At 31.1% G+C, this 11780-nt stretch overlaps 1 protein-coding gene across 1 annotated transcript; it reads right to left on the bottom strand.

Moving 5' to 3' along the window:
- Nucleotides 1-1051: 1051 nt before the first annotated feature.
- LOC143080695 (stomatin-like protein 1) lies at nt 1052-10827 on the bottom strand. Its single transcript, XM_076256685.1, has 10 exons — nt 10716-10827; nt 9307-9593; nt 8712-8815; nt 7820-7886; nt 7094-7176; nt 6064-6267; nt 5464-5519; nt 4666-4772; nt 2452-2688; nt 1052-1531 (listed from the first exon to the last, which is right to left on the bottom strand). The coding sequence occupies exons 2-10, from the start codon at nt 9500-9502 to the stop codon at nt 1296-1298; spliced, it is 1290 nt and encodes a 429-aa protein (XP_076112800.1). The 5' UTR covers nt 9503-9593; nt 10716-10827; the 3' UTR covers nt 1052-1295.
- Between the last annotated feature and the right edge of the window lie 953 nt (nt 10828-11780).

Below are 11780 nucleotides of genomic sequence, written 5' to 3'. Positions count from 1 at the left end.
AGAAAAACTAGAGACTCTAACACTTTAAGAACAAGCTCGAACATTGGTGCACCTAGTGATAAACAAACACTGTAAACAATTATCTATAATCACAAATTATATCATATAAACATAACATATATCAGCCCAAAAGATGCAGAAACAAGAATGTGTCCAAAGTACATGGATGCCCCAATCGCACTATCATTTTCCATGTTCAATGGACCATGAAATTGGATAAAAAATATAATTAGGCATTAAAATTAGAAAGATAATATCATAGGGAACATGTGTACTAAGTTTCAAGTTGATTGGACTTCAACTTCAACAAAAACTACCTTGACCAAAAACTTTAACCTGAAACATGCACTTTCATTTTCTATGGTCAGTGGACCGTGAATATAATTAGGCATTAAAATTAGAAAGATAATATCATAGGGAACATGTGTACTAAGTTTCAAGTTGATTGGACTTCAACTTCATCAAAAACTACCTTGACCGAAAACTTTAACCTGAAACATGCACATTCATTTTCTATGTTCAGTGGACCGTGAAATTGGTGTCAAAAGTTTAATTTGGCTTTAAAATTAGAAAGATCATATCATAAGGAACATGTGTACTAAGTTTCAAGTTGATTGGACTTCAACTTCATCAAAAACTACCTTGACCAAAAACTTTAACCTGAAGCGGGACAGACGGACGAACAAACTGACAGACAGACGAACGAACGGACAGACGGACGAACGGACACACAGTCCAGAAAACATAATGCCCCTCTACTATCGTAGGTGGGGCATAAAAATCCCAAAAACATTAAGTATTGTAAATACACTCATATAAAATATATAAAACTTAAGGTTTGACCAGACAGTTAGCAGTCTGGCAGATACATGTATCAGTAATATTGTTAACATTTATTTGAATGTGTCTTTACTTCATTCCCTCAAATTGACTGCATTAAGGATAAACTTTCAATAAATGCCAATACTATCTTATCCTGATATCATAACATTTTAAATTTTCAATAAGACATTTTGCCACAAGATGTCTGATCTAAGCTGTAAGTCAAATATCTGTTTTCATAAAGCTGATCATACATAGATTTATTCCAAACTGTACATAAAAATTAATAACATTTCAACTATGATGGAGATGATAAAACAAGGATATAACAGAGTATAGAATAAAGGAACACACTTAATCTTCACACAAATGGTTTGCTGTCACTATATACTGAACCAAGCGTCTCTGTTTTTTTATTATCAAAGCCATCTTTGATTGTCATGGTATCACAGAAAAACACTATCTCCTCGTCCTTAAACTATGAAAACATCTTTTCTATCTTCTTTCACTTTTTTCATCACAGTTTTGATAACATCCCCTAGCTGTGTAGCAGCAGACAGATCTCCTGTCACTTTGAGACGACCACTCATATATGCCTGTAATGGTTTTAGTTGTCCAATAAACATGCTTTGCATATCTGGTACTGTTAATGTTAGTGTAGTGTCTGGTTCCCCATTAGGTGGGAGGCCTTCTCCAGCATCTCCTCCACCTACATAAAAAAGAATTATCAACAATCATGACAATAAAGGCAGGCAAAAAAAAAAAAGAGTACATTTTTTCAAAAGTAAAGAGTATTTGTCTGAAAGAGGACCCTCATAGTTACACAATCTCATAATTTTCTTTCTTTGAATCTGCTACATTAGGTTAACCTTCAACTTTTTTTTTAAAGGTTTAAAATTAGGAGATAACTGTATTTTATTTTCAGCTCCAACGACATGAATTGGTGATTGAATGGTGCAAATTAAGTTTACTGGCGACACATTAGCGGGTATTTGCGACCATCAAATCATCAACTGGTACTGTCAAAACTTAAATTAAATATTGTTATCTCCATTTTAATGAAACTGACAAAAAACAACATTAAAACATGTTTTAAAAATCTGTCATATATATAACGTCTGAGGGCTATTCCAGAAAAAAAAGTATGGGGGTGTTGGAAGGCAGTTTGTGTCAGCACCCGCCACCCAGACAATTGTAATTGAGAATTATAGTGCATTATAGTGTGAAAAGTAGCTCTGATACCCATTACCCATGTATTATTAATATAATGTGCCTTCCAACCCCCCCCATACATTTTTTTTCTGGAATAGCCCTGAGCTACACTCCATGAAAATTATTGACCTTATCCAATCAAAATGAATGTTACAAACTTTGTTGCATTAGAATATATATCAAACTATTATTTCAAATCAACTTAAAGGTTATGGGAAGAAATACATAGTAATATTTAGCTTTACAAATTACCTTAACTAATTATAGTTTTCTAAAAATAAAATTTTTGACACAAGGAGATTTTATAGCATTAAAAATAGTAACTAAATAAGTTTTTTTTTTTCTTATACAAAAGATTTTTTGATGCTGTCTTGACATTTGCTATTTTTGTATTATTCTTAAAAATAAAAACCTCACCATTTTTCAAATCTAAATAATAGACACCACCCTCCTGTCCACTGAGCTGGAACATATAAACAGAGCCGATACTTCTGACCATAGATTCTGATAGCACTGTTTTGATGAGTCCTATAAATTCCCTGGGGGTGGGGATATTGTGGAGTAAGGCATCATCAACTCCAGCTGCCCCACTGTCAGGAAGTATTGTCACAGCCTCTGGAATTATGGGTAATGGCCCGTTTGTTGCATCTCCACCTACAAAGATTATATAGATAGAAATAAACTAATTACTTTGTCATCTCGGGGCCTTTTATAGCCAGTGGTCTCGCTAGCCCAAAATAGAAGGGCGCCACGCCCTGGTGCCCTCAGCCGCGCCCTGGGTGCCTTCATCCGCTCCCTTCTGCCCTGACGTCTTTCATTGCTTTCTGATCTCCAAGTTAATTATATGACACCTATGTGATTGCCAACACACCACATATACAAATACAAAAAGACAAGTTAGTTTATATGTCCAAACAATATTCATATCTAGGAAAGAAAAAGGTTTTCACAGGCAAATATTTTGGCTATGATCATTAAAAACTTTTGTTAAATAATAAGAAGTTAAAATTTTATATATATCAAAGGACAGTTACACTCTGGATGATTTAGAGCTTAAGGGGGTTCGCGGGTCTAAATCATTTATATAGGATTTCTCTATATTTTTCTAAAAATGAACTTTATGTTATAGTTAATAGAAAAATAGAATAAACAAGAATGTGTCCACAGTACACGGATGCCCCACTCACACTATCATTTTCTATGTTTAAAGGACTGTGAAATTGGAATAAATTCTCTAATTTGGCATTAAAATTAGAATGATCTTATCAAAGGGAACATGTATACTAAGTTTCAAGTTGATTGGACTTCTACTTTATCAAAAACTACCTTGACCAAAAACTTTAACCTGAAATTTGCACTATCATTTTCTATGTTCAGTGAACCGTAAAATTGGGGTCAAAACTCTAATTTGGCATTTAAAATAGAAAGATCATATCATAGGGCACATGTATACTAAGTTTCAAGTTGATTGGACTTAAACTTCATCAAAAACTACCTTGACCAAAAACTTTAACCTGAAGCCAAAAACTTTAACCTGAAATTTGCACTATCATTTTCTATGTTCAGTGAACCGTAAAATTGGGGTCAAAACTCTAATTTGGCATTTAAATTAGAAAGATCATATCATAGGGCACATGTATACTAAGTTTCAAGTTGATTGGACTTCAACTTCATCAAAAACTACCTTGACCAAAAACTTTAACCTGAAGCCAAAAACTTTAACCTGAAATTTGCACTATCATTTTCTATCAGTGAACCGTAAAATTGGGGTAAAATCTCTAATTTGGCATTAAAATTAGAAAGATCATATCATAGGGAACATGTGTACCAAGTTTGAAGTCGATTGGACTTCAACTTCATCAAAAACTACCTCGACCAAAAACTTTAACCTGAAGCGGGACAGACGGACGAACGAACGGACGAACGGACGCACAGACCAGAAAACATAATGCCCCTCTACTATCGTAGGTGGGGCATAAAAAGTAGGGTCACCGTTCATTTGCGCTCAAAATCTGCCTTCGAAAGAAGCATACATTTGTGTAAAGGCGTTTTTTTTCTGTTGAAGTAATAGGAGAAATAAAGGTAATATCGAAAGAAAAAAAAGAAATTGATTACAGAAATCGCTGAAATTTTACAATAATTTGGTTTAAGTACAGCTTATATGGAAATTATATTAAAAAAGATAGGTCACCGATGATTTGAAAAAGATATTTCAATTTTAGAGCCAAAAAATGGCATTTTTCCACCAAAGGGAGATAATTTGGAACTTTTTCAATGATGTATACATTTTGAAAGTCATCTGGGGCCAACACAATTTGATTGTTTTGAATGATTTTTGTACCATATGATAAAGTAACAACTACAAAAAGAAACAAATAAAATTTGTAATGAAAAACAAATGTTTGATTTTTTCTGAAATTTTTATACCCTCGAGCCTCCTTAACATATTTTATAGACACCTGTCTATAGTTGAAGACTATATGTCGACCACTAAATGGTTTTGATTTTATTTTTGGCTTTTTAATTCACTGATGTATACGGGTACTCATTTATTAAAATTGAAAAGAAACATTTCTATGCTACTGCTACTGTATAATATTTTGAGGACTATAAGGAAAATCTAAAACTTACTTGCTGAAGCCTGAAGAAATGCTGAGGCTAACTGTTGGAAAGTTTGAGGAAGACCAGCTGGCATTCCTGAATTACTTTCTGGCCTCTTTAATACTTTTATGGGTGATCTGGAATAAAGATTCAAATCATGATTGTTTTAGTTTCTTGATAAACATGACTAGAATGATAACAGAGATACTGGAGAATACCACAGTGTCTGAAAAATATTTATTTACTATAACACAACTAGATTTACCCTATTTCATGTATCATATTATTTGTAAGCTCACCATAAATGATATGTTATATCTTAAATGGAAAAGGAATTTTTTTGAACACATGAATAGATTTTATAAGTATTTCAGATATTGACATACAAATATTTGAATTTGGTCTTACAATATTGCCATTTTTCTATCATACATTTAAGAAATTTCTATGAATTAATTGTTATCAGCAAAAACCTTATCAAAATTGATGATTAGCAAAGATGTTTTTGCCAGTCAAATATTGTTGAATGATTTAGGTATGGTTGCTCTTGATATTTAATTCTACAAAATAACCATTTCAAAAAAAATTCCAATAACACTAACACAACCCCATTTGCTTGAATGTGACCTACTGATCTGCTTACCCTTGCGGAGCACCTGAGATCACCCCCAATTATCTATGGGGTTTGTGTTGCTATGTTGTGTTCACTGTATTATTGTTTGTCTGTTTGGCTTTTTCTTTTTTAGTCATGGTGTTGTCAGTCTATTTTTGACTTATGAGTTTGAATGTACCTCTGGTATCTTACATATAACTTAAATAATCACTTACATTCTGACCTCATGTATCACAACTCCCCAGTTTTTACAAGTTTTGTTGCTTCCTTCCTGAGAAAAAAATATAGAAATGAATTCATTCTAACATGCAGTTCATTTAATCTTTTTATTTTGATAATTTGTGAATATTTTTTAAACTTTTTCCAAATATCTCATCTCTAAAATTATCCTCTGATTAATTAAAAAAACAAGCAAATATAAAAACTATATTCGCAATTATTGTTTGAATTTCTTATGACCCATAAGTGAAGTGTTCTTTTTTATAATAGTTTAGCTACTTTGCACATCTTCTGTACTTAGTTACCGACTGTGCAAGGGCTGTATAGCCAGTCAAGGTTGTAATAGTTATCAAAGGTACCAGGATTATAATTTAGTACGCCAGACGCGCGTTTCGTCTACATTTGCTGTGTTACTTACTAATATGTTATCTCCCTTTTTGCAATACTCTTAAATTATCTCCCTTGTCACAATATTATATTTTGTCATTTTTCACTTTCTTTTGTTTTTAAAACTTAAAATAAACATTTAAATTTGTTTGTTTCAGTTTGAGTTATCTAGTAATGAAAAATTATAATATAAATAATAATAAACTTACCAAAATTTCACCAGTGATACCTAATTTATCAGTTTCTATGTCATGCAGTGTTTTCTGAACAAAATTATTTTTCAGTGAGGATTGAACAAGTATCCTGAGTGAATGATTCATGTCTTGTATACCAGTAATGTATCTCTCCACTGATGTTATCTTATAATAAATATCTGCACCAACTTCTATCAGTCCTCGGTCATGGGTTATTAGCTGAAAAATAATTATATGCTCAATCAATCTAACGTAATTCTATTCATACTTAAACGTCAAGTTATTGCAATGGTTCTTCTTTTAAGTACAGAGTGGGTGGCTGTCACTTTAGACTAGATATAACAATTTACATCACCATTCTCAATGAGCATTGCTGTAAATGTATTTATCTTACCTCCTATACATTTCTAGTCCATATAAGTAAGTAGGCGGGGCTTATTTCAATACACAGTTAGTAGTGGTGTTATGTCCCTTTGAAAAACAACACAGTGTTGAGGAAAAAAAAGGTTTCAACAGACAAAGATATTGTTGATGACCAAATGAAATAAATTCATAAAATACATTTAAAGCTAACACGTTTTTGTTGTTGGTATTTGTTTTTGTATAGACCAATGGAAGTAGGTTCTTCATACAAAAGATATTGAAGGCTTAATCCCTTTGATAGCCACTAGTCAAATACCACATGTTAAGATATTCGGTAAGATAAATTCTTTACATAACGTGCTAGTGACCTAATACTATAAATGTGGGGTCAGAAAATTCCATATGAGGATTCAAACTTCGCTCTCACCCCATATGGAATTTATTGACACCATATATATTGTATTAGGTCACCTACACGCTATGTAACTAATAACATCCCTAGTTTCGATTTGTGGTTACAGATGTATTCTAATACATCTGTACAAAATAGAAGGAAATTTATCAATGTCTCATTTAAATCTAGTCATACTAATGTGGCTGGACATTCAAAGTTCTGTTATGAATACTGACTTATTTTATTTTTCTGTACATGATACATGGTTTAACTATAATTAAAACTTACATGCTGAGGTGGAACATTAAATGCTCTGATGCGTAAATCCACTCTTTCTATTTTGTCTACACATGGTAAAATAAACACTATACCTAAAACAAAAACAAAATTTACTTAATTTCACTTAAATGTGGATTCACCTTTATTCATGGAATACCAATTTTATCTGTGTTCTTCAACAGCCAATAATCTGTTAATATAATCTTAATTTATCCATTATTTTAGGAGTTTCAAAATATGTTAATTATTGTAAAAAGTTTTACATTCTATGTAACAGTTGTCAGGTGAAGCCTGTCTTTTGATTCCTGTAAAACACTGTAATGTTATGTTTGGAAACAAATTGGAACAGCAAACATCATGGAGTACAAGTGGGTTACAATAAATGTTTCTAAAAAATCAAGAACTTAAAATTGATACTATAAGTCACAAGAGCATTAGTTAAGGAACAAAATAGGCTAAAAATATTGATAGGTCATGGAGCTCCTTTTTGATATTTGATTTTTAATATATGGCGGGAAAAGGCTGACTCAAACTTTTACCTTATATTTGCATTGGTATTATTTTGGTCTCAAATCGAAGAAAAGAAATCAAGAATCTGCTTAAATTTTAGTAAATGACCTTTTATGAGCTATTAATATGGAAAAAAGTCAAGGAGTTCGAACATCTGACACTTATTCCAAAACCTCACTTAAGTACATCCTAAATGCTAATATTATTGTTTTCTATAATGCATACCTTGCTGTTTTACAGGACGCATCCTGCCAAGTCTAAAAATAACAATCCTTTCATAATGTGATACTTTCTGAAATAAAAATTTATATTAAAGAAAATCATTTACCAAAACTAGCCAGATTAATGACTTTTTACATCTTTATTTAAACTACTGGTATTAAAAAATTAGCAGGAAGTTCCTGTACCAAAACATCAATCAGCATTATTTTGCTTCAAAATTCTTATATATATAAATAATATACAGGTCAGCAACAAGTACCAACATTCTGAAATCAAATAAAATCAATGATCCCTGATTCTTTGTTTTTTTTCAAGTTCAATTACCATGATTACCTAACACAATTACTTAAATAAGCAACCGTATAAAGCTGGTAAATGGTTTTGTATTAAAAATGTTTTCCCAATTGAATTGATTCTCATTTTTTTGTTCCACCTTTTAAAGCTGACTTAACAGTATGGGTTAAAGCTTTTCTCCTTGTTGACGGCAGTACTGTTGGGCCATAAAAAAGAATAGGTTTGTTTGCCCAAACCCTACCTACCCAGAAAAAAGCTGCCTACTCAAATTCTTTTATTGTCCTGATTTGAAGAAGTTTTTTTTAATCAGATAGGCATGAAGACTAATAAACATCAGATACTTCAATTTCTTTATAAAAAAAAAAAAATTAAAAAAATGCCTACTTACCTAACCACTGTCTCAACCTTGGGTAGGGTATGGGCAAACTAAAATATTTTTAATTGTGGGCTTGCCTATTATTGCTTACATCCACTACATGTGAACTTTGGTGGATAGTTATCTTATTGGCAAGCATACCACATCTTTTTTGCTTTATACAATATTGCAATTGGTCTTTCACAAAAATAATTAAATTGAGAATAATTAATAGGTACGACTTACCTTGATACAAAACCATAACGACACAGGACAGGTTAATATGACAAGAATTATTGCCAGGCCAGTTAATATCCAATGACAAGTCTGTGAAAAACAACTTGGTTTTACTGTAAATAACAAAACAAATCTGCTTATAAATTGATGTCCTTTCGATATAACTCTACAATACTGAAACCAGCAAAACAAATTAATATGCTATAATGAAATTAACAAAAATCCTACAAAGTATGAAAGTTTTTGTACATATTTTTATCAGCTAAGTAGCCTTAACATGGTATGAATATGTTTCAATAGGCAAAAATTTACACTCCATATCTGCTGGAAAAATTGGTAACTATGCCCACTACCATGGTTTGTTGACCAAATTATTTATGAATTATACAGAGTGAACAAACAATTTAATGTGGTTTTTTTTATTCAAGTGTCACTGATGAGTCTTTCGAAGTTGGCGTCTCAACGAATATATAATTTCAATCCTGGTATCTATGATGAGTTTATTTACTTATGTATAATTGCCTTACAAACTCTGCTGAACCAGCTGAGACATAATTAATAAATACTGGTATTTGTTTATACATGTACTACAATGTATTTGTACCTTTTACATATCTGATATCAGTTTTATTTTGTGGTGTCCAATCTTTATAGGTAAATGCTGACTTATATTCTCCCGTTGATGGCAGACCATAATTGTCAGACATTTGATTATTACTGTAAGAAAATGCAGATCCAAAATCAAGTTTTACTTCCTCCAAGGGATCAGAACTCGGTAAACGACTATATTTTGCATTCATTGTCAGTCAGTGATATTTTCTATATTGTTTAACTAAATGTATTTTAGAATAAACTCTTAACAAATCCTTGCATCCTTCATGACTAGTTAATCTGAAAATAAAAAATACAAATACAAATATTTTTATTGGCACAAACTCATTAACAATAAATGGTTAAGACCTTTGGCATTACATACAACTATAATAATTGACATGGTAGAATGAAAGGTTCCATGATAACATATCATGCTAAATTATGAAGTTACAAAATGATGTATCATATAAGTTCACTATTCTTATATTTAGACACTCTGATATGAAAGAGGAAGACAGTCTAAGTAATAATGCTGAGCTATTATTGACCAATAGAGATATTTTTTCATCAACGGTAATGTTACGCTGTATTTGAAATATAACATTTATTTTATTTTCTAATATTTCTCGCTTTGAGGTATATCTATTACATTTTAATAAGAAATGTTGTTCATCCTCAATTTCCCCATTTTTACAGACAGGACAGTATCTTTCCTCTCTAGGAATATTAAGATGTCTTCCCTTTCAATCATTAAAGGATGTGAACTTAAAATAAAATAAAATTATGTATTAGATATTTGAAAATTGAGGAATTTGAAAAATGTGGTATGAATATATAATTGTTCTTACACAAGTCATATTTAATATGACAGGAAAAGTAATTTTTGAATAAATGCATATGATCAGAAGTTCATTACAAGTCTAGTAATGGACTTTTGATATGATAAATAAATGTAACAATTCACAGTTTGCTATATATATAATTCTAAAATGTGTCATGCTTATTGTTTATCATGTTTATTACTATAAATATTGACTTTTTGTATAAATTTATATTTATTGATCAATATTGATAGATTATTAACTTTCTTGTTGCAAATTAGTCTTCTTGTCACTAAATTATTATTCTTAACGCTAATTGCCAAATTAGTGAGAACCGGCATGGCTGAATTCATCTGGACATTTTCAATTTTTTATAAGTGGACAGAGTTGGCAGACCTGTTTTCTGCAGGATTTTAACCCTTCTTTTATGTGGGGCAATTTTTCAGATCTATATTCAACGAGATTTTACCCTTTTTCATTAAGTGGGTGAGTTGGTAAACAAAAATTGGGCGAGTTGGTGAAAAAGTGGGGCGATTAAGTGTGGGGTGATTTAAAGTGGGTTTTCCTCGAGTCTGTTTACGTGTAATAGTTGACTTACTTTTATATTATACCAGCCTTAAGAAAATTGTGCATGTCAAGTGTCTGCTTGTAAAACAATTCAGCAAAATTTCCACATACCCTGTTGAAATTACAAACCGGAAGTTTGAAAATGATTAAAATATCGAAGACGGTTTCGGTTTGCAATTTTCGGTACGGACTTTAAAATTGAGAATAGAAATGGGGAAAGTGTCAAAGAGAATTTGTTTTCTCTATTTTTTTGTAATATTATCAATTAATTCTGTACATTTTTTTTTATAAATTTAAGATAAAAAACCTAAAAATCTTAACTCATGCATCATTATTTCGAAAAATTCTGGAAAATAAAAAAAATAAATAAAAAATAATCAATTATAAATTACAATGTTATTATTGTAATAGCTGTCTCTAGGTCTTCAAATAAAACTGAAGTAGCTTTACTATGGTAAAGCTGAGACTGAGATTACGATAAATCAAATCAAATCAAATGTCTTTTATATATTTATGACCGGATGAATAGCATGTTAATTATTTGGACTATGATATTTCTGACTCTAATTATTATATCTTTTAATCGTCATTATGAACTCAAATATTCCCACACAATTATCTTTTGGTTAAAAATGTATGTTTCTACTAATCCGATAATGGACTTCGTATCTACGTGTCAAAGACAGTTTTAGCAGATTATCTGGACAATGGACAATAATTGCTTAATCCGTAGTTACATGTATTTCTTTATTATTCTGTTTTATATACTTCTGAGAAATAATTTATATTCAGTTTTGGATAGGTCCTTAAACCGTAAAGACCGGACTCAATATTGTAATATTGTAACATCGTATATATTCTTGTTGGATCGTTTATTAAATTGTTAAACTTTATACCGACTTGAATCTTCATTTGATACCCAGCAAATAGTCTGGCTATATATTCCTAAAAATTAAAGGGCCCATATAGAACTTACTAGTTAGGTCAACACAAATCATACAGTTCATACAATAAACACACAAACACCACATGCAACTGATTGTTAATAATTAAAGGTGATTTAGAACAAGTATGGAAACATGGTTATAAAAATATA

Source organism: Mytilus galloprovincialis, chromosome 6 (assembly GCF_965363235.1).
Source record: "Mytilus galloprovincialis chromosome 6, xbMytGall1.hap1.1, whole genome shotgun sequence".
NCBI lineage: Eukaryota > Metazoa > Mollusca > Bivalvia > Mytilida > Mytilidae > Mytilus > Mytilus galloprovincialis.
Note: the sequence above shows the minus strand (reverse complement) of the source record. Positions and strands in the feature narration are given on the sequence as shown.